The sequence below is a fragment of the Mesocricetus auratus genome, unplaced genomic scaffold (genome assembly GCF_017639785.1).
Source record: "Mesocricetus auratus isolate SY011 unplaced genomic scaffold, BCM_Maur_2.0 Super-Scaffold_100014, whole genome shotgun sequence".
Taxonomy (NCBI): domain Eukaryota; kingdom Metazoa; phylum Chordata; class Mammalia; order Rodentia; family Cricetidae; genus Mesocricetus; species Mesocricetus auratus.
Genome location: NW_024429197.1, coordinates 13,489,373 through 13,511,938, shown reverse-complemented (window position 1 = coordinate 13,511,938; position 22,566 = coordinate 13,489,373). Strand labels below are relative to the sequence as shown.

The 22,566-nt window shown below is 50.8% G+C and overlaps 4 protein-coding genes across 8 annotated transcripts; 1 reads left to right on the top strand and 3 right to left on the bottom strand.

The window, feature by feature from the left end:
* Nucleotides 1-708: 708 nt before the first annotated feature.
* Nucleotides 709-9,148, bottom strand: Eif3i (eukaryotic translation initiation factor 3 subunit I). Its single transcript, XM_013120123.3, has 11 exons — nt 9,012-9,148; nt 8,826-8,918; nt 6,967-7,054; nt 5,239-5,304; nt 3,834-3,983; nt 3,628-3,755; nt 2,442-2,552; nt 2,243-2,332; nt 1,720-1,793; nt 988-1,080; nt 709-867 (listed from the first exon to the last, which is right to left on the bottom strand). The coding sequence occupies exons 1-11, from the start codon at nt 9,012-9,014 to the stop codon at nt 786-788; spliced, it is 978 nt and encodes a 325-aa protein (XP_012975577.1). The 5' UTR covers nt 9,015-9,148; the 3' UTR covers nt 709-785.
* Nucleotides 9,070-13,463, top strand: Tmem234 (transmembrane protein 234). 2 transcript variants are annotated; one of them, XM_021232718.2, is made up of 5 exons: nt 9,070-9,149; nt 9,340-9,491; nt 10,204-10,270; nt 12,869-12,961; nt 13,215-13,463. In XM_021232718.2, exons 1-5 carry the CDS (start codon nt 9,134-9,136, stop codon nt 13,304-13,306), a joined length of 420 nt encoding a protein of 139 aa, XP_021088377.1. In that variant the 5' UTR covers nt 9,070-9,133; the 3' UTR covers nt 13,307-13,463. The 2 variants fall into 2 exon arrangements, with proteins under 2 accessions (XP_021088377.1, XP_012975578.1); XM_013120124.3 differs by having other exon boundaries at nt 13,212-13,463.
* An 875-nt stretch (nt 13,464-14,338) lies between these two features.
* Dcdc2b (doublecortin domain containing 2B) lies at nt 14,339-19,687 on the bottom strand. 4 transcript variants are annotated; one of them, XM_021232747.2, is made up of 9 exons: nt 18,544-19,687; nt 17,911-17,962; nt 17,028-17,104; nt 16,685-16,816; nt 16,301-16,447; nt 16,150-16,189; nt 15,546-15,684; nt 14,907-15,010; nt 14,339-14,682 (listed from the first exon to the last, which is right to left on the bottom strand). In XM_021232747.2, the coding sequence occupies exons 1-9, from the start codon at nt 18,792-18,794 to the stop codon at nt 14,614-14,616; spliced, it is 1,011 nt and encodes a 336-aa protein (XP_021088406.1). In that variant the 5' UTR covers nt 18,795-19,687; the 3' UTR covers nt 14,339-14,613. The 4 variants fall into 4 exon arrangements, with proteins under 4 accessions (XP_021088406.1, XP_040612488.1, XP_040612490.1 ...); XM_040756554.1 differs by having other exon boundaries at nt 14,907-14,976; XM_040756556.1 differs by having other exon boundaries at nt 18,549-18,686.
* On the bottom strand, nt 19,681-22,453 carry Iqcc (IQ motif containing C). The gene is given in 6 exon segments (XM_013120256.3): nt 19,681-19,986; nt 19,989-20,574; nt 20,665-20,771; nt 20,986-21,238; nt 21,478-21,621; nt 22,300-22,453. Coding segments are annotated over 6 exon segments (1,380 nt in total). The 5' UTR covers nt 22,450-22,453; the 3' UTR covers nt 19,681-19,846.
* Nucleotides 22,454-22,566: the final 113 nt, after the last annotated feature.

The following is a 22,566-nucleotide window of genomic DNA, read 5'->3' as shown; positions in this document are numbered from 1 at the left end:
ATATTCCCACCACTTGGGAGGCAGAGGCAGGCCAAGCTTGAGGCCAGCCTGGTCTACATACTGACTTTCAAGACAGCTTGGGCTGCACAGAGAGACCCTGTCTCAAAAAAACAAAAAAAAAAACAAAAAAAACAAAACACCCAAAGAAATACATTGAGGGGTTGTGGAGAGTCTAGGGTTTGAGTAGTTCCTGCTCTTGCACAAGACCTGGGTTTGGTTTCTAGCATCCACACAGTAATCCACAACTGTCTAACTCCAGCTCCAGAGGGCCTAATACCCTCTTCTGGCCTTCAAGGGCACCAGGCAAAAACGCAAGACATGTATTTATGGGGTGTGGCGTATGTACAAGCACAGGTGTCATGGCATTTAAAGTCAGCAGATAGCTTTCAGGTGCTGATTCTCTTTCATGTGGGTCCTAACTGTCCCCCTGGAGAATTCTCTCCCTGTTGGGCTTCCTTACCTGTTTCCTCAAGCCCTTTTCTGTGCTGGTGCGGCTGGCCCCGCCCACTGGAGCCATCAAACCAAGAGAAAAGGAAGAGAGAATGTTCTCAGACTATAGCATCACTCTGAGCCCCTTCTTAGGCAGCGGCCTCTTGGAAGAAAGTGCTAACCCAGAGCAAGGCAGCGCCCGGGTGCAGAGACAAAGCCTGAAGTGGGTTAGTGAAGAGGGAGAACCAGACAGGCTGTGCAAAATGGCTGACTAGAAACTATTTTTACCAAACTAATTTATTTCTAAGAGTCTAAAACCCTCTTGAGCAGCCTCCACGGTGGATGAAGATCCAGTTTCAGGCCTCAAACTCAAACTCAAAGTACTGCGGGTCGAAGTAATGGATGCGGACGTAACCGTCTTCCCCACCGCTGCTGTAGCTGGAAAGAGATAGGCAGGGATGGTCAGATGCTGCTGAGAGGGGAAGCCTGGTTATCCAGACACAGCTAATGGGCAGAGACCCCTGGCCCCTGAGATCACTCCCTTCAACAGGGCCATACCTCTTGCCATCAGGATGAAAGGCAACACTGTTGATAGGTCCAAAGTGGCCCTTGACTCTTCCAAACTCCTCCTCAAAAGCCAGATGGAAGAACCTGGAGGGGAGGGTGGGTAGGGGAGCACTTATTTAGTCTTTATCCCCTTCCAAAACACACTTGAGGCATCATTTTGCAAAAATGAAGACTTCTGAGGACAGTATTCTATGTAACAAAATTAATAAAGTAGAGAAATTAGGATACGGGAAAGAAATAAAATGAAGTTATGAGGAAGACTGCCTAAATGTCTGCTTCAATACACAGCAAACACCAGGCACCTGCATGTGCTGGCCAGTGCCTAATGCTTACTAAATAGTAATTCCACTTACTTAATCTGCACACATTTCTGAGGTGAGCACATTACACCCCTGCCCATTAAATAGTCGGACATCTCAGGCTCAGAGAAAAAGAGAGGATCATCTAGGCCCGCAGAGTTCATGATCTCCGCTGCTGTGTAGTCCAGGTGAGCTAGCAGCTGGCTGAGGCCAAGGATGCCCTTGACCTCATGGTCCTCCATCTCTGGAGTGACTGGAACTGTGTTACCGCCCATTGGTAGTGTCAGGGAACAACCTGGTGTGCTATGACCACTGTAGCCACCTATATGCCCCATCTGCTCTATTAGACGTTTGTCACACTCCCTATGACTCTCAAGGTGTCCTCCACGTGGGTTCAGTGTGGGAGAGCTCGCTTCCCCCTTACCTGGCTTCAAACTTGCCAATCCTGGTGGAGGTTGTGGTTACATCCATGGCTTCCTGGCCACCTCCCAGCACCACCTAAAGAAAAGAAACTTCAGCTAGGCAGTGGTAGCACATGCCTTTAATCCCAACACTTGGGAAGCAGAGACAGGCGAATCTCTGTGAGTTTGAGGCCAGCCTGGTTTAGAGCAAGCTCCAGGACAGCCTCCAAAGCCACAGAAAAACCCTGTCTAGAAAAACAAAAAAGGAAAGAAAAAAGAGAGAGAGAGAGAAAAAAAAAGAAAGTTCAGGACTTATTTATGGGCTTCTGTTCTCTGCTAAGATCTCCACAGTAGGAGTATCCTTAGGAAAGGGAGCAGCAGCCATGGCAGGTTCCTCCAGCTCACGTTTCTAAGCTAGCCAATCAACCAGCATTGTAACAATGCAGGAGACCCTTCTCTGTCTGACACTACTCCCCACCATTTACAGCTTAGTGTTGGTCACACACTCAGGCTCAAAAGCAGGAAGGCTGAGTGGGGTCTTCTTACATGGTCATAGTTGGGAGAGAGGGCAGCTGAGTTGACCGGACGTTCTGTTCGGAAAGTCTTCTGATGTTCAAGGCTCGTGGAGTCAAAGAGCTGGAGAGAAGGGAGCGGGATCTGAGATGGGCACACTTGGGGTAGGTCAGACCGGCTGCACGTGCAGCCGAAGGACAAGCAAAGCCCAGCAGACCCCAGGCAGGCTGACCTTAGCTGTGTTGTCCTTGGATGCGGTGACGAACATGGTCATGTCTCTAGACAGCTGGATGTCATTGATCTGCCGGGAGTGTTCCTTAACGTTCACCAGTACTTCCCCAGACTGGAGGAGAAGGAAGAGCGAGAGGGACTTGCTGGAGTCCCAAGCCACCATTCCCCAGAAACCTGAGCCAAGCCAGACTTCTCATTTTACCCCTTCCTTACCTCAATCTAACCCGACTGACCCCAAACACCCCAAGTGCTCTAGCACTGAACAGTGCTGACGCACAACTTTAACCTCAGCAATCAGGAGGCAGAGGCAAGAGGATCTCCGTAAGTTCAAGGCCAGGCTGGTCTAGACAGTAAGGTCCAGGACAGTCAAGGCTACACTGAGAAACCCTGTCTCAAAAAACAAACAAACAAAAAAATATGTGTATGGCTATGTGCCCAAGGACATGAGTCAGTGGCACAGTAGGTCAGGGGACATCCAACCCCCCTAGAACTGGAGCCACAGGCAGTTGTGAACAGCCTGAATGGAGCTCGGGTCCCTGGCGAGAACAGCAAACATTCTTAATCACTGAGCCATTTCTCTTCACTAACTGTCTAAGGTTGGCCCTAAATGCACTCTGTAGTCCAGGTATACCTGGACTGGCCTGGCTGGCCCAGAAGTGGCTATGCAGATCCCCCTGCCATTGCCCCCGAAGTATTGGGGTTAAAGGTGTGTGCCAGCTTAGCTTGCCTCAAGCCTGGAACTTTGGATCCTCCTATTTCACTGGTCCCATCTGTCACCAGCTAGGTTATAGCTCCAGACCACCACACCTATCTGTAAACATATTATTTTTCCCTCCCTTTTTATTACTACAACCCTCCCCCCCCTTCTTTTTTGTTGTTCTTTTCTTTTTTTGGTTTTATGAGACAGGGTTTCTCTGTATTGTTTTGGAGGCTGTCGGTCCAGCCTGGCCTCAAACTCACAGAGATCCGCCTGCCTCTGCCTCCTGAGTGCTGGGATTAAAGGTGTGCGCCACCATTGCCTGGCATACTGGCTGTTTTTAAGCTGCTGTCTTATTCTCAATGCTTTCCTAGGAACCTCATCTAGAGTCTACCACTCTCTAGTGACAGGAAATGCTTGTTTGTACCACTATAACATATACTGAGTACTTCCCACACCTAATGTCACCTGGTAACACTTGGCGCCTTACCTTGGCACTATACTGGTTAAGCTCCCCACTCTCATGGCCTGCGATGATGCACTCCCCCAGGGGTCCCCAAACGGCACTGGTGATCTTGGAGTCATTGCAGGGGATCTTCATGTAGGGCTCATTGCTGTCTGTGCATAGCAGCAGAGGTCAGGCCCTGGGATCTGAAGCCATACCCTCCAGCTCAGCCCCCTGGTCCTAGCCCTCACCGATCTGGTTTGGATCCCGTAGATCAAAGAAGCTCACGAAACACTGGTATCCCATCTGTTTGTCAGTGGAGAACATGATGATGTTGCCCCCAAAGTCAAAACCACAGGTTCGGACAGCCGAGTTGGTCTTCAGTAGGGCCAGCTGCTTCCCTAGGGAGAGACAGGGTCTAGGTTACTCTGGTCTCACATTGCAGGGAGGAACTATGACACTCACCTACCAAGGCCCCTCCCCACTGCTGCTCCCTAGCTGTCTGTCTAGTGCCTCCTGCAGCACCTCCTCATGAGTCCTGAGATTAACGTGGGTTCCCAGCTAAGTCTCCCTCTCAGACTGTTTCTCCTGCACGTCCCAGCACAGAAGCAGATGTACAGCAATCACCCAGTAGCCAGAATATAATGGCCTCCCCTTTGTTGTGAGCCCTTCAACAGCTAGGCCCTTGTTCAAACTCCCCAGTCCACTAATCTTCCCTGTTCATCAAACTCCTTAGGGTGCCAAGTTTTTTGTTTTGTTTTTTGAGACAGGGTTTCTCTGTGTAACAGTCCTGGCTGCACTGTAACTTGCTCTGTAGACCAGGCTGGCCTTGAACTCAAGAGATCCACTTGCCTGTGCCTCCTGAATGCGGGATTAAAGGCATGTGCCACCACCACTGCCTGGCAGTTTTGTGTTTTAATTATTTTGTTGCTTGACAAATTTCATATACGTATATAATATACTCTGATTACTCTCCCTCCTGCCCCTATCACCACCACTATCGGTCCATTTCCCGACTTCTAGTTTTGTTTTGTGACCCTGTAGTTTAAGAAGGGCCACCTGTGTGAACACTGAACTAGGTGGGTCCACTGGAACCTGCTGGGATCAGGAGTGAAGGCAATGACGTCCCCGCCCCCTGAATATGAAATTAAGTTCTTCTCTTCCACACTCAAGGCTTTTCCGGCTTTAGGCTCGAGTTTCATCTACCCTACCCCAAGTTAGCCGGAAACTCTCCATTCTCCTTCCTCAGCCTCCCAGTGCAGGAATATGGTGTGTGCCATCGCATACGGTTCGACCTAGCCTTTTACCCAGACACTCCTTGCTTTCATTCCTGCTTGTGCTAAAGTGACAAAGCACTTTGCTGCCCACCTTCCAGGGCCACCCATTCCCACACAGGACGTCCATGTCCCTCTCTGGCCTTCCTTGAACATAGCTTATTATCCATATCCATACCTCCCCACTTTACTTATTTTCTTTTTTCCAGTTGAATGGCTTATTATCTTAACATGCAGCTTCTTTTCTCCGGGTGACTTCCTGGCTGTTTTGTTTGTGGTCTCTGCAGACTGGAAACCACCCATCTCCAGCTCTCCACATTTGCTTAGACAGGGACACTGTAGCTAGTCAACTCTTCCTGAAAAGTGGGTGACCCAGACTTACCTGTTTCACAATCCCAGAGACGACAGCTGTTGTCAGCTGAGCCAGTAAGGACATGCTTGGTGTCCCCTGAAGAAGGTGTTAAGAAACATGACTTGTGGCCGGGTGTTGGTGGTGCACGCCTTTAATCCCAGCACTGGGAGGCAGAGGCAGGCGGATCTCTGTGAGTTCGAGGCCAGCCTGGTCTACAGAGGGAGTTCCAGGACAGCCTCCAAAACAATACAGAGAAACCCTGTCTCAAAAAAACAAAACAAAAACATAAAAATAAAGAAAGAAATATGACTTGTGCTTAAGAAATGGTACAGTGGTGAAGAGCACTGACTGTTCTAGAGATCCCAGGATAGATTCCCAACCCCCATATGGTGGCTCACAATTCCAGTTCCAGGGAGTCAATGGCCTCTTCTGGCCTCTGGAGGGCACCAGACACGCATACATACTAGTCAAATCATTTTTAGACACAGGATAAAATAAAAATCATTAGTGTTGGAGAGACAGTTCAGCACTTGAAGCACGAGGTGTGCAATCAAGAGGACCTCAGACTGAATCCCCAGCATGCATAGGGTGTGCCCGCAAGCCCAGTGCTGAGAGGTAAAGACAGGAAGTTCAGTGACTGGATGGCCAAGACTAGCTATTCAGTGAATTCCAGAATCAGTGGTGAAAGGCTGTATCTGGTTTTTATCTCAAAAAGAGATTGGCAGTGGTGATATGTGTCCTTAATCCCAGCATTCAGGAGGCAAAAGCAGTCAGAATTCTGAGTTCAAGGCCAGCCTAGTCTACAGAGCAAGTTCCAGGACAGCCAGGGCTACATAGTGAGAAGCGGTAGGAGTGGGGGCACTGGAAAAATGGCTCAGTGGTTAAGAGCACTTGTACACTTGCTATTCTTCTAGAGGACCCAGGCTAGAGTCCCAGCACCTCCATGGTATCTAATATGCTGGCACCGCACAGATGGTCACAGACACACACACAGGAAAAACAATCATATAAATAAAACTAAAGATTCTCAAAAGAAAGGAGCTGGGCATTGGTGGTGTATGCCTTTAAGCCCAGTGCTTGGAGACAGAGACAGGTGATCTCTGTGAGTCTGAGGCCAGCCTGGTCTACAGAGCGTGTTCCATGACAGGCTCCAAAACTATAAGGGAACCCTATCTCGGGCTGGAGAGATGGCTCAGAGGTTAAGAGCACTGACTGTTCTTCCAGAGGTCTTGAGTTCAATTCCCAGCAAGCACATGGTGGCTCACAACCACCTTGAATGAGATCTGGTGCCCTTTGCTGGCATGCCGGAAGAAGATTGTATACATAATAAATGAAATATTAAAAAAAATGAAATATTAAAAAAAGAAGGAACCCTATCTCAAAAAAAAAAAAAAAAAAAGAAGAAAGGTTGAAAGGTTGAAGAATGCCCAAAGAAGACACCTGATGCTGACATCTGGCTTCCATAAGCACATGACCTGCACACACAGATTCATTACACACACAATGACTAAGTCCACCTGAAACCATGTTCCCTTGGAAGCCATCTAAAGCATCTCCCAATCCAGCCCTGAAGAGAATTCGTCATTTACCTCAGATGTTCCGACCTTCAATCCAGAACTTAAAACTTGTCCTGTTTCCCCCAACCAATGAGTTAGCTGGGAGTAGGGAGACTTACTCTCCAGAGCACCATAGCAGGGCAAACTCCCACCCTCCCAGTCAGCATCTCCAAGGCTGGCCGACCCACAGCAAAAAGGATACAGTCAGCATCCACACACCACACAGCTCCAGTATGGCCCATGTAGGTGCCCAGCCTCTCGCCATTCACGGAATACCACACATTGACAATCTGGAAGAGTGAAATGGCAGGAGGGGTCACTCCCCAGAAAAAGCAAGAGCTTATTCAGTCCTACAAACCCTCTGTAGACTCCAGCCAAGCCAAGTCTGTCTTCTGCTCATTTATTAGAGGAGGGTCCTCTCTTCCTAAAGGTAATCGGTATTGACACTAGTAGGCCTGCAACAGCACCCTTACTACCTACTTCTGTCTGGAACCATCTTTGGTGTCCTGTCCAATCGGGACAGATGGCAGCGAGGATATACGGACTCTTAGTGCTTCTTTGTCGCTTACTGTGATTTTAAATGTGCTTCTTCCCACTGAAATTTTAACTTTGTCTTTGTTGGTTTGTTTTTGTTTTTCAAGACAGGGTTTCTCTGTGTAGCCCTGGCTGTCCTGGAACTTGCTCTGTAAACCAGACTGACCTCGAATTCACAGAGATCCACCTGCCTCTGCTTCCCCAGTGCTAGGATTAAAAGAGTGTGCCACCACTGCCCAGCTAACTTTGCTATCTTTAAAAGGGCTGGAGAGCTGGCTCAGAGGTTAAAGAGCACTGGCTGCTCGTCCAGATGACGTGGGTTTGATTCCCAGCATCTAGATGACAGTCCACACCATCTGTAACTCCAGTACCAGGGATCTGATACCTTCTTCTGGCCTTCTCAGGCAGGAGGCATACACACCGCAGATTTACAATGCAGGCGAAACACCCATACACACAGTAAACAAACTCATTACATATAAATATACGTATTTTAAAGGGTAAGGACACGCTGTGTGCGGAGGCTGACACAGGAGGATGGGGAGGCACAGGCCAGCTCAGAAAGATACCTCATCCTTGCCAACAGCTTTCTTTAAAGGGCAGCTGTAAAGCTCCAATAAATTGTCTAAGAAACATAAAATGTGTCGGGCGTTGATGGCGCACGCCTTTAATCCCAGCACTCGGGAGGCAGAGGCAGGCGGATCTCTGTGAGTTCGAGACCAGCCTGGACTACCAAGGGAGTTCCAGGGCAGCCTCCAAAGCCACAGAGAAACCCTGTCTCGGGAAAAAAAAAAAAAAAAAACATAAAATGTAAGTGACTAACACACACCAGGTATAGTGAAAAACTATTTACAAGAATGACCTCATTTTGTTGAAGGAGGAACTTAAAGTTCCATGTTTCATTAAGAGGGAAAATTGTAATTTAGAAAGGCTACATGTCATGTAGGTGCAGGAGTTAGGACTCACATCAAACTCTGACTTCAGACTACCCAATGTTAGCCATCAGTTAACTGTCTCCATGTGCAACGCCTCAAAATGCAGTACCCAAAGACTCTGTGCCCCGAGTATCACCATGGGACTGAACAGACAAGCCTAGGAACAGCCTCACTAAGGTCCACGTCTTTTTCCTCCTTTTTGGTGCTAGGGATCCAAGCCAGGGCGAGGTGCCTGTTAAGTCTAGACTTCAACCCCAAGACCCCACGACACAGTCCTCCAGACTCTAGAGGTGGTTCGTTCCGGTTCTTCCCACCCTCGAGACATTAGAGCACATCCTCTCCCAGTCCCCCTACCACACAGTCTCTTATTTTTCTCCTCCCTCGGTACTCTTTCCTATCAACCATTAATTTATCTTAGGTCTCCCAGGCAGAATGCGGTCGCTCCATTACCCCGCCAGGTAAGGGTGGTTTTCTCTGCTTTTCAGAGGAATTCCCTTCAGGCCGCAAAGCTTGTTCACCCACTGTCTGGATACCGCAAACTCGCCCCTCCGGGTGCCCCGCCCCGCCCGCCCTCGGTCGCGCGGCCGCTCACTGGGTCTTTGGCCACGGTGAAGAGGAGGTCTCCTTCGCGGTTGTACTTGATTTGCGTGATGGACCGCTCATGGCCCTGCAACAGGATGGGCTTCTGTGGGGACAGAACGGGAGTGTCAGTGCCGGGAACCCCGTCCCATCCCGATTGGGACCCCCAAAACCACAGCACCGCATGCCTGGAACTCACCATCCCGGCGGTAACGCGAGCAGAGAGGCAATGTGAGTGGGGCCGGAAGAGGACTAGGGGCAACTTCCGGATGCTGGGACTCCGCCCCCTGGATCCCGGAAGTAGAAGGTCCTAGCGTTGCCATGGCGGCGTCTCTGGGTGGGTAACTGGCCCCGCCCCTCCGCGGGCGCCGACTATGGCTGGGGTCTCCCAGCTCACTTCACCCTGGACCCCGGGACTGCTGAGACGAACTCATCGCAGCGCGGAGAGCGCGGGAGGGATGGAGACGGCCAGCTGGGCCGGAGGAGGCCGGGATGGCCTGGGTGACTCTCTGCTCCTTTGCTTTCAGGGCAGGTCCTTGCGCTGATGCTGGTGGCCGCCCTGTGGGGTGGCACGCAGCCGCTGTTGAAGCGGGCCTCCGCAGGCCTGCAGCAAGTGCATGAGCAGACGTGGGCCCGGCAGCTGTTGCAGGAGATGAAGACTCTCTTCTTGAATACTGAGGTGCGTCTGTGGACTGCTGCTCCCTCGGAGGAGCCGCTGAGCCAGAGCCCCAGCCCGTCTCCTACTCATTAGAAGCTTCTGGAGGAGTCAGTTATTGTCTGTGAGCCTCGGCATTATCATTGGTAAAATGGAAACTATATGATCACCTAAGTGTAGGGCAGATGGAATAATTGAGGGAACAGGCGGTGGTGGCACACGCGCTTAATCCCAACACCCAGGAGGCAAAGATAGGCGATCTCTGTGAATTCGTGGCCAGCCTTCTACATAACAATTCCCAGACAACCAAGGCTACACAGAGACCCTGTCTCGAAAAACAAAACAAGGGGCTGGAAAGATGGCTCAGCGGTTAAGAGCACTGGCTGTTTTTCCAGAGGACCTGGGATCAATTCCCAGCACCCTCATGGAAAAGCACAACTGTCTAATTCCAGTTCCAGGGGATCTGACACCATCTTCTGGCCTGGAAGGTACTGTCCACACTTTGTGCACAAACAGTTATGCAGACAAAAAACACCCATACAATAAAGTAAATTAAATACAAAGCTCATAACAGTGGCGAAAGTACCGTTATGAAGTAAGGAATGAGATGGTTTCCTGGTTGGGGGGTCACCAGGACAGGAGGAACTGTATTAATGGTTGCAGTATTGGGAAGGCTGAGGTCAGGTAAGACTGTTCAGTGAGCAGGAAATTGCTGACAGATTTCTCCTCTTTCCAGTACCTGATGCCCTTTCTCCTCAACCAAAGTGGCTCCCTTGTCTACTACTTGACCTTGGCATCCACAGGTGGGTCTCTGGCTTGGACCTCCCCTGGGGTAGAGGCCATAGACAGGTGGGTCTCTGGCTTAGACCTCCCCTGGGGTGGAGGCCATATTTTGCCAACCTTGCACCTGTCAGTGAGGGAGAATACCTGTTTTGGGTCCTGCTTTGGGTCACAGGGCCAGTAAGGTGATTATGAGTGTGTGGCCAGATACTAGGGCTGGTCTGACAGTCTCGTACAGTAGCAGAAGAGGGAAGATTCGTTTTGCCATCAAAAGTGTTGACTTGTAGCCGGGTGTTGGTGGCGCATGCCTTTAATCCCAGCACTCGGGAGGCAGAGGCAGGCTCTCTATGAGTTCGAGGCCAGCCTGGTCTACAGAGTGAGTTCCAGGACAGCCTCCAAAGCCACAGAGAAACCTTGTCTCGAAAAACCAAAAAAAAAAAAAAAAAAAGTGTTGACTTGTTTTATTTATTTGGGGGGGGGTGTTTGTGTGTGTGATAATTTTTTCTTTTATTTAATAATTGTTTTTTATTGCATTTGTTCTCTCTCTTTGTGTGTGTGTGTGTGTGTGTGTGTGTGTGTGTGTGTGTGTGTGTGTGTGTGTGTAGAGGGCAAGTTTTGGGAAGAGCTCTCTCCTTTTTGCTTTGCAGATTCTCTCATGAACTAAGATCATCAATCTTGATGGCAAGTGGGCTTACCCACTGAGCATCTCCCTGGCCCTTCTGTATTGTTTTTGAGACAGCATCTCACTGTCTGACTCAGGCTGGTTTCCAAACCATGATCCTCATTTCTGTATGCCAGGTACTAGGATTATAGGTGTTCACCAAACACCCTTGTAAGTAGGCTCTCTGATGCCTCTGAGCCCACTATGGGACTTGCCTGACCAAGAGTAAGCCCCTTATTTGACTCCTGGTTTATGTAGTGGGCCTCAAAGCATTGTGAAGGTTGATTCAGCATGTGGGGAGAGTCTAGCAGAATGCCTGCCATACAGTAGAGGCTCAATAAATATAAATTTCCTTTCTATAAATGTTTGTTGACTGTTCCTAATACATCAGGTTACATATTTGTATTATGACCTTATGAAACAAACATGCTTTTGCTCATACATTATAACACTGGAATATTTACAGCATACTAATGCAAAGGGATTTAAAGCTGTACATTAATGGCTATGAGCTAGACACCGGGAGGCTGAGGCAGGAAGACAGTCACAAGGTCATGGACATCCTGGGATACTTTTTTTTTGTTTGTTTTTACGAGACAGGGTTTCTCTGTATTGTTTTGGAGGCTGTCGGTCCAGCCTGTCCTCGAACTCACAGAGGTCCGCCTTCCTCTGCCTCCCGAGTGCTGGGATTAAAGGCATGTGCCACCACCGCCCAGCCCTGGGATACTTTTGTTCTAGGCCAGCCTGTCTCAAAATACCAACAAGAAACTCTACCCCCCCCCAAGACTTGTGCTCTTGAACTTCTGCAAAAGCTTCCTTGCTGTGGTTTTGCCACCCTAGACTCAAGAATACAACTGTGCACATCCTACTTGGCCTCGTTTTTGGTTTAATCTTGTGAGTGTGGTGTATGGAGGAGTGCATGTCTATATATGTGGGAGCTAAGGCCGATGTTAGGTGTCTTTCTGAATTACCCTCCACTCTGGTGATTGAGTCAGGGTCTCTCACTGACCACAGCTCACTGGTTGTCCATCTCACTGAGCAGCTAGCTCCAGGGCTCCACCCATCTCTGCCACCCCTGCCTCCCAACACTTAGGTTACAGAACATTCCGCCTGGCCCAGTTTTTACACAGGTGCTGGGGTGGTACAAACTCAGATTTCCATGCTTTCATGGCAGGCACTTTACTGACAGGATCTCCCCAGGAACTCCCCTATATACCTTTTCATAGAGTCTGGCTATATGGCCCAGGCTGGTCTCAAACTTGAGATCTTCCTGCCTCAGCCTCCTGGTGGCTGGGGTTATAGTTTGTCCCCCAGTGTCTGCCTCATGATACTCAGTTTTATTTGCTTATTATTTTTGAGACAGAATCTTACTGTGTAGCTCCAGCTGTCCTGAAACTCCTGAGATAGACTTGGCTGGCCTTGAACACACAGACATCTGCCTCCTTCTGCCTCCAGAGTGATTTTTTTTTTTTTTTTTTTTTTTTTTTTTGGTTTTTCGAGACAGGGTTTCTCTGTATTGTTTTGGAGGCTGTCCTGGAACTCACTCTGTAGACCAGGCTGGCCTCGAACTCATAGAGATCCACCTGCCTCTGCCTCCGGAGTGCTGGGATTAAAGGTGTGCACCACCAACACCCGGCCAGAGTGATGTTTTTTAATTGTTGTTGTTTTTCTTTTAATTTGTTTTGTTTGTCTTTTTCAGGCAGGGTTTCTCTGTAGCCCTGGCTGTCCTGGTACTCAGAGGTCTTCCTGCCTCTGCCTCCCAAGTGCTGGGATTAAAGGCGTGCACCTGCCCATGGCCCCTAGAGTGATTAAATTACGTGTACTACCATGTCTGTTCAGTGCTACTTTTGTAAAGGTGATGATGATAAGAAGGGAAGAAGAATGAAGAAATTTTGCAAATAATCTGCCCCTGGAAAGGCATTCTTTGCATCTAGGGATTTTCCTTGCTTTGACTTCCCAGATCTGACTTTAGCTGTGCCTATCTGTAATTCTCTGGCCATCGTATTCACCCTGATTGTCGGCAAGGTCCTTGGAGAAGATGTTGGTGGAAAACGTAAGTCAAGCTTCTCCATGTCAGGAAATGGTGTAAGTGAGCATCTCCCCAGGCCGTCTTCCATGGGTGGGGGAGAGGCCTTCCCTTATCTTCCCTTTACTCTGCAGCAGCTCTCCTGCTTGCTTGTGACAGTTCCCTTCCCTTGGGCAATCTGGGGACAGCAGCTGGGGTGGGAATCAGGACCAGGCATCCTCAGTCTTCTTCCTTGGTCCTGCTAACCCCCAGCCCCTTGATGTTTTCTTTACCTCAGAAGCGGTGGCTGGCATGGTCCTCACCATCATAGGGATCACACTTTGCATCACAAGCTCAGTGACCAAGACCCAAGACCAGCTGTCATCCTCTTGAGTGGGCCAACCCCGACCTTCAGTTCGGCTGTGCTTAGCAGACCCGGCACTGAGGTGCAGGCAGTGACACACCAGCTTGCCTCTCTGAGCTTAGCTACCTCATCTCTTCGATCATGTCTACCTCAGGGTCACAATAATAATAGCATAGTTGCTCGGCAGTGGTGTCACACACCTTTAATCCCACCACTGGGAAGCAGAGATAGGCAGATCTCTCTGAGTTTGAGGCTAGCCTGGTCTACAGAGTGAGTTCTAGGACAGTTTCCAAAGCTACAGAAAGAAACACCACTCGAAAAACCAAAAAAGAAAAAAAAAAAAAAAAAAGGAATAGCATGGTCCAGAGTTCCAGGACAGCTAGGGTTACCCAGAGAAACCCTGTTTCAAAACACCAAAAAAAGAACATACCTGGGGAGGTTTGTAACCTTTGGTGGGTTCAGCTGTTGTTGAGATTTAGCATTAGAGTCAGGAGTGGTGGCACACACCTTTTAGTCCCAGCACTTGGGAGGCAGAGGCAGGGGGATCTCTTAAGTTCCAGGCCAGCCCGGTCTACATGTGGAGTTACAGCAGGCCAGCCTGGGCTATACAGAGAAACCTTGCATTCTTGCATTAGAGAGGGAGGGAGGGAGAGACAGAGACAGAGACAGAGAGAGAGAGAATGATTTCACTGGAGACTTTACGCCCACCCTCAGCAGCCATCTGCCTGCTGTCATCTCAGGCAACTGTCTCCTGGCCTCTATTACCCTGGCCTCTATTACCCTGGCCTGCTGGCCTGCTCTAGCCATGGGAAGGGCTAGCTGCGTCTCTGGACCAGGCTTGTGTCTGGAGGCCTCCACAGCCACATGGCAGTGCCTTGGCTGAGTCACAGTGGAATTCAGGGAGAGTGGCTACATCAGAATGGCAGATGGAAGAAGAATGAGCTGGCCCTGGGCAAAATGCTCAACCACCAGTCCCTCAAATCAGGAGACAGCTTCGCTGAGCAGCACCTAGCTCAGCAAACACCTGGCCAGTAGCAGCTTTCAATAAATCTGCAGCAAACAAAGCTCAGGAAATATTTTATTGTGGCAGGCCTGCTCCTAAGCCCAGCCTGCAGTGCCTTTCTCTGGCAGGGAATCACATAAGGAAGTTGACTTCTCAGAACTTCCTGGGTTTATGAAGAGGGAGACTCCGGCTAGGGAGGCCATACCTACTGTGAGCCCAATGAGGTGTGGCTTCTCAGGAACAGGCTGCTGGAAGTTGGGGATGGGGTAGCTTGGAGAGGCTGTCCTCAGTTTCTGTCTGGAGTTCCAGGCACTTAAGATGGTGGAGCTTGGGCTACATATGAGGATTCAGCTCCAGGCCAGTGTCTGGGGACAAGGCCTCTTCCACCGTCTCTGCTGCCCTCTAGTGGACAAGTGGAACAGGTAGCGCCACGTGGATGCCCAGTTTGCACCCACTGCCAGAGGCTCCCCAAATCAGGGAAGGAGAGTGGACATTAGAAAGCCCCGGGAATTAGGAAATAGGAAGGCAGGCCTTCAGACAAATCTGCTCTGTTGCCGGGAAGAAGTGCCTAGGCTTCAGCAGAGACCTGCCCGTCTCTGTGAGGTTTCCCAATCTGACAGGCTTACCCGATCCACAGGCTCCTCTATGCGGGTGTTCTCATCATCCTCCACTTCCTGAGCCCCAGCTGTCTCCTTCCTTGGGTAGGAAGCCCCATAAACGCCCTTAACTCCTAATATGGAGACATTGGCTGATGCCCAGGCTGAGGGGGTACTCAGCCTTCTGGGCCTCCACCTGCTATCCTGGTTCCTTCCCTCAGCCTTTAGCTCCACCTGTAATTCCACCTCCCTCTGAACCTCGTAGCTTTAAGCCTTGTCTTCTCTATGTACATTTTTTAAAAGATTTTTATTATGTATGCACTGTTCTGTCTGCATGTATGCCTGCAGGCCAGAAGAGGGCACCAGATCTCATTATGGACGGTTGTGAGCCACCATGTGACTGCTGGGAATTGAACTCAGGACCTTTGGAAGAGCAGCCAGTGCTCTTAACCCTTGAGCCATCTCTCCAGCTCCCCCTGTGTATTATTTATATAACTCCCTATGAAAGAAGCGAGTGACATGCAGATAGAAAATGGGCACAAAGCATGGCTGAATCGTTCTCCCCCTGTGACATCCCTCAGCATGTGTTGATGACCTGAGCTAGTGTGTGTCCCTGACATGCGTAAGCATAGGGGGAGCGATGCGAAGGCCCTGCCCCAGGGCCCTCACCTGATGGAACTGAGAGAGGAGAGAGCTTGCTTCCTGGCTGAATGGACTGCTGGGATCTGGCATAGAAAGTGGATGGCTCAGTTTGTCTTCGCTCCTTTGGAGAAGGCGGGGCTGGCTGAGCTGCCTGGGCCTTGTGACCCTGGGCCCACAGAAGGGACACTGAGTTAGAACCCACTTGTTAACTGTTATTTCCTCTCCTGCTCCCCAATGTGCCCTGCTGTCTGTGCAGGCTTGCAAGGGGCCGTGTGGCCAGATAGTCTGCCCCCTTCCCAGCTGCTTTTGTTCCTGTGGGGTTGTCTAGCCTGGAACAGTGCAGATGATGCTGACATACAAAGATGCCCAGTGAAGCCAGGCTGCTTTCCACTCTAGTGTGATGCTCATTGGCTCATCTGGGAGAATGGAGGCCTGGAATGGGACGGTGAAGTCCCCTTGGACCCTGATATGCCAAGTAGCCAGTTGAGCAGCCAACCTCGTGTGGAGGCATTCGGCATGGTATGTGCCACTCTCTGTCTGCTTGTGAGCTGCAGTTTCTACCCCAAGAAGGGGAAATCACTACTTCATAGACCCCTCAGCTAGTCGGTCCCCTCATCCCGTTGTCACCTACCCCCTGCCTCTGGGACGTACACTTCCGGCCCGGAGGATACCTGCAGTGAACGGAAGCTTGTGGTGGGCAGAGGAGAACACAGTCATAGCTCCCAGGTCAGAGGGCACTTCCTCTGCTGTGAGCTGTGGCCCTCCACCTCAAACAAACATACCAGCATCCCATGGGCAGAGAGGGGCTGGGCACCAGCAGCTCCATATAGGGGAGGGCCTTGAACTCTTCTTCTCCAACAGCCACATAGCAAGAGCCACTCACCAGAGCAGTCCCTGCTGGCAGTGGGAGCCCTTTGAGGGTGCAGAGTCTGGGAAGGGAGGCGATAAGGGCTGCTCTCTACCCAGCAGGCACTGCGGTAGGTCCAGCTTCTTTGGGGGCCCCTCTGACTTTGGTCCTACGGGAAATGTTAACCTGGGTTCTGGGCTGACTTGAAGGGCCGGGTTAAGGAGAGGACATGCCTCCTTTGACCTCTTCACCTTTAAGAGAGAGCAGACAGAACTGTGGGGCTCTTGGGGTGCCTGGCCTCCCTTGTCCCCGTACTCACTTGTGTACAGCGCCACTCTGTAACTTGGCCTTCTCAGTCAGCAGCTTCAGTACCATCTCCCAGTCCTGGATGGCAGTCTGGGACAGCTTCAGACTAAAGGGGGGACTTAGTAGGTCCCCATTCCTGAACACACTGAGACAAGAACGGCCAGGTAAGGGGGAGGGTCCCCAGGACGCCACGTGTGAAAGGGACACACCAACCAAGTGATCCAAGAACCACTTAAATGTTGGGATTTTAATTTTCCCAATTCTAATGGGGCTCCTGGAAAAACCCACTGCTATTTTCTTGGTCTCACTAAGGCACAAGACTATACCACGACTCCTGGATGCTCATACTCACTCACAGGATACAGCAGGGATTGTCTGCTGGTAGAAACTGTCCAAAGGCCCCATCACATGAGCGGCGAGACAAGAGTGGCTCCTGAAACCCAAGTCAGGCCTTTGAGTCAGGAGAAAGTCTAGAACTTTGGTTGGGACTGGCAGGTTCTAAGAACATGGGGTGAGGGGGCTGGAAAGATGGCTCAGAGGTTAAGAGCACTGACTGCTCTTCCAGGGGACCTGAGTTCATTTCCAAGCAACCACATGGTGGCTCACAACCATCTACAATTCAATCTGGTGTCCTCTTCTGGCATGTAGGCAGAACACTGTATATGTAATAAATGAATCTTTAAAAAAAAAAAAAGAACATGGGGTGAGCAGGCAGGAACCAAACTTGTGCAGAAGAGCTAGTGAGCAGGGGTGAGTCTAGATGTTCAGGAGAGCAAGTGAGCAGGGGTGAGTCTGGATTTTCAGGAGAGTGTGTGAGCAGGAGCGAGTCTGGATGTTCAGGAGAGTGTGTGAGCAGGGGTGAGTCTGGATGTTCAGGAGAGTGTGTGAGCAGGGGTGAGTATGATTGTGCAGGAGAGATTGAGTAGGGGCGTATCTGGTTGTGCTGGAGGTCCAGTGAGCAGGGGTGAGGAGTCTGCTCACACCTCTCTGAAAGGAGCACCTGTATTCTGAGTCATAACTCCTGTCCTTTGCCCACATTTCACCATTTACTCATTCCTCTGGCCTGGAGATTAGGGACTGAGTAGGGGCTGACCCAGGACAGCAGCAGGTTCTGGAGTGGGTGTGGCATGTCCCCTGGACCAGACAACTCCTCCTGCTTCTAGGACACTGTCCCACCCACCAAATTGGAGCAATCCTAAGAGGGAGGGGTAACGAAGGCTACAGTCTCCCCCGACTTACATATTGTTGGCTGCTCTTCCCACCTGGGTATCTCCTTTCAGGAGGCAAATAGCTGAAAGGACAGACAGGTACCAGGTCACCTCAGAGAAGTCTAAGCCCCAGGTAGCCAGTTTATGCCCATCAGCCAAGACTCCATCATTGCAAGGCTGGTCAGAGACCACTCTGCAGGTTGGCCTTTCCCCATGACCTGGCCTTAGGAGTAACACCATACTCAAGAGTCCATCAGGGGAAAGTGGTGGTGGCACACGCCTTTAATCCCAGCATTTGGGAGGCAGAGGCAGGCAGATCTCTGAGTTCAAGACCAGCCTGGTCTACAGTGTGATTCCAGGACAGCCAGGGCTACACAGAGAACTCAGGAGGCAGGCCTGAGTTGGCGTGGGGGGTAAAGTAATTCCTAAACTTGCAGAAATTGTTCCCACAGGCTGGCCCTGGTTGTGGTGGGCCTTAGTAACAAGAGTGCAATCTGAGTTACAGCTCAACCAATTTGATCATGCAGCTTAGGCAGGTTTCCCACCACCTACAGTACAGCCCCTCCCCAGGCTTCGGGAAAATAAGCCTGTTGTGGCGGTAAGGGCTAGATACACTATTGCTCCCACCCTCCCGAGGCACTTTGGCCAGCCCCGATCCACTCACTGAACCTTGTGGAATTGTTCCAAGCCAGCTGCCACATACTGCCCTCCGTTCTGTAAGTCAGCCAGGTCAGTGACGGGGTGGCCATCACAAAGTGTGTAGAGGGTGCGTACAGCCAATGGGGCTTGCACCACTGATGTCACCTCACAAAGGAAAGCCTCCATGGTGGGGTAGCGGCGTTGGGTCACCACCAGCTGGCGGCCTGGGAAGAAGGGGTCCCCATTTCGATATACCAGTACTCTCTTGGCTGCCATAGTACATCCTTACACACAGACGCAGAACAGTTGCCAAGCAACTAAGTCAGGGCTGGGAGCTGCGCCAACAGTGGAGTTCTGCCTTCTTATCCTGATGGCTGCAGGCACCTTGGACAGGAGCATTTTCCTGAACGCAGTGTTTTCAGTTCTGCCTTTGATGTGCTTCGAAAGAGCAGGGTAGATGCAATCCCTTTTTCGTTTGCATGCAGTTGGGATCAAGCTCTGGCCCTTGTTTGCTAGGCAAACACTGAACTGTCTTTGCAGCCCAGTCTGCTACATTACAAAAGGAAGACCCTGGGCTCAGTGGGAGGGAGACAGAGATTCCCATACAGACGTCCAGTCTTCTCCAGGCCTTGGGCTCCTTTGAACTGAGACCAAGGGTGATCAGCCTAGGGGCTGTTCCCAAGGATGATGGCTAACTGTGTTCTGGCCATGGTTGCTAGCTGGCATTAGGGACGATGCCCCATGTGAGTGGGAGGTAACCCAGATGAGACGGCCCAGAATCTGTCCTGGTCAGAGGCAGGATATACAAGCAGACAAGCTCATAACCCAAGAAAAACCTTTATTCTCCATAATCCTCCCATCTTACTTACCCAAGGGAAGGTGAAATTTGGATTAAGCCACAGGAGCAATGAATTCAAATTGCTCTTGTGCCAGCACAATCCTGCAGCTCAGCCTGATAGCTACCAATGGCCAGGAGCGAGGACAGGAGACAGAGGTGGCACCAGATCCCTTATGACCTTCTCATAGCATCCCCTTTAGGGACCTGTTCTCTCCTGCATCCCCTAGCCTGACGGTCCTGCTTCCCATGGGCTGCCCCTCCACTGGTCCTCTCTTTTTTTTTTTTTTTTTTTTTTTTTTTTTGGTTTTTTCAAGACAGGGTTTCTCTGTGGCTTTGGAGGCTGTCCTGGAACTCCCTCTGTAGACCAGGCTGGCCTCAAACTCACAGAGATCCGCCTGCCTCTGCCTCCCGAGTGCTGGGATTAAAGGCGTGCGCCACCAACACCCGGCCACCAGTCCTCTCTTGTAGAGGATGAGTTCTTCAGAGATCTTCATCTCCACAGCAGAGTCCTCTGGTTTTCCCATCCTTCCTGACTGAGCTCATTGGTAATTCCATGCCTGGGGTGCTGGCTCTTGGGTGGTTTAGTCCTTCTGAAATCCAGGCTACCTTGTTCCAGTCCTGATGACATCCCATGTGGCCTTCTGAGATTCTCAAATCGTATGGCCTGGCTCTGTGGCAGTCAGCCTCTTTATAGCTTGGCTTTCTGGAGTACTTGTCCTCAGTATTTGGATTCTCACAGAGTGTGGGCAGCTGTGTCATGGCCTTTCCAGAACAAGGACTCCTAGACTTGGGGTCCTTGGGAGTCTGACCCTCTAGGAGTTTCATCTGCTGTAGACAGGTTTCATTAAAGGCCTGTCCTCTGTGGTCTGGCCCTTTGGTGACCCTGTCCCCTCCAGCCTGGCTCTCTAATGCTGTAGCCAGATGCGGTGCAGCCTTCCTATAGCATAGTTCCCAGTCCTTAGCCCCATCCGTGTCTTTGCCTGTACTGCATAGACTTTCTGGGGATTTTTGGAGTTGCAATTTGCCCTTGCGGCAGGAATCCTCTGCATGGTGTGGCTCTCCTATGGTCCTGTCTCTGCAGAGCTGGTCCTTAGGGAGGCAGCTTGACTGCAACCAGCTATTCTCACAGGCCTGTCCCCTGTGGTCCAGGCACATGTTAGGCTTGTCTCTGGTCTGGCTTGCTTCTGGGGATCTCAGGGTTTGCTTGAGAATCAGATACTGTTAGGAAAGAACAGAGGAAGCCTGCTCAGGCATGGCAGGAGGCCTCTTCCCACCCTTGGCCTGCATAGAAAGGTTCTCACTGCCTACCTCCTTCCGACTGTTGATGGCCTGTTGTAGCCATAGCAGTTCCATGGCCAAATGGTTACGCTGGTCCTGGAGCTCATGTTGGTTCTGGGACAGTCCTAGATCTGTGACTTCATTGAAGGAAGAAGGAAAAGGAAAACGCCTTGAGGGGTAGACACTGGGAACTAATTTAGCCCTAGACCCTGGCAACCCTGCGTGCTCATCAGGCAAGGGGAAGGGGGGTGAGGAAGGGCTGCAACTCATCCTGCACATCCTTCCATGTCTCAGAGGGGAGGCTGAGGCCCAGAGAAGATCAGGGGCTTTCCCTCATCTAGGCAGAGGTACCTGCATTGTCCTCTGCAGACAGGGAGATCTCTCTGGTTTTCCCCCGGCTGGCTTTCCTGCCCTGCTCAGTCTGAAGCCAGGGGCTGTCATCTTGGCAAAGACTTTCTGCTTTTGCTGGGCTCCCTCCTGTTTTCTTCAGCACCATCTCCTCCAAGATGCCATCTTTTTCCGAGTCTTTACATGGGAAATGGCTGCACAGTTTTTGCTCTGGGTTTGGTACTTTCTCTGCTTTTCGGGAGTGATGAGATTTTGCCTGTGAAAAATCGGAGTGGTATGAGAATCAAAGGGTTACACCCCCCACAGATGTCTGGAAACCAGAGTCTAGTGGGCAAATAGGTAGGGCTGAGTATTGGGGTGTGAGAGTGAATCTGACCTTGGGGGTACCAGGCATACACATGGTACAGAGACAGCAGGCAAACCACCCATGCACATAAAATAAATCAGAGCCCTGTACCAGGTTCTCCTTTCCTCTCCCCCTGGGGTGTGTACTACCTCTGGGAGAAATATGGGCTTGGGAATCCAGCCCCCGGTCCACTGAAGTGTGCTGAGGTCACCCTCGATCTCTTGTACAATTGCTTCATACTCAGCTCGAAGGCTCTGGAATTGACGTCGGACCAAATAGCCCCGGATACCAGCCTAATGTGGAGAACAAGCGGGGGGGGGGGATATGTCTCTAAATATTTTTAGGAAAGCATTATTTTGAGCCGAGCATTGGTGGTGCATGCCTTTAATCCAAGAACTTGGCAGGCAGAGGCAGGTGGATCGCTTGAGTTCGAGACCAGCCTGGTCTACAGAGCAAGTACCAGGGCAGCCAGGACTACACAGAGAAAATCTGTCTCTAAACACACACACACACACACACACACACACACACACACACACACACACATACACACACACACACACCACACTCACACACTCGGAAAGAGAAAGAAAAGGGGTGTATCGATTTTGTGGTTGTTGAATCAAACCCAGGGCCTTGAACATACTAAACAAGCACTCTACCTCTGAGCTACATCCCTAGCCTAAAAAGAGATCTTGGACGTTTCGTTTCTGGAGAGGCCATCGGGAGTTGCCAGACAAAACACCGTCATGGGGAAGGGATGGGCAACTGCAACTGTGTTTTGGTGCTCTGGGAGGTCAAGAGAAGTGCTCCTCCTCGCTTGAAGGTTCTTTAGCTCTTTCCCAACCCCGCCCCCAGCTGGGCATTCTTCAGTGCAGTGCAGGTAGAGGGACGTTACGTAAGAGCTGCATCTCGCCAAAGGTCCCAGTCCCGGTCCCTGACCCCAGGTACATTCGCAGCTGCAACACGACCTGCAATGCCGACACCTTTTGAAGAAATAGGTCAGTCTCCTTCATGTCACCAACCGCCCTGTGCTGTGCGGCGTCCGCAAATGTGCGCTTGCGCGATGCGTCTTTCGGCAGCGCCGCACTTGAGCATGCGCACAGTGCCCTGCCCTCCATTTCCTGGGTCACGTGCCCAGCTTCCTCTTTCGACCCGCCTACGCTCCCGAGCCCTGCCCGGGTCTTTTCTCCCAACCCAGTATGCAGCGCCGTTAGAGTAAGGACACCGAAAAGGAA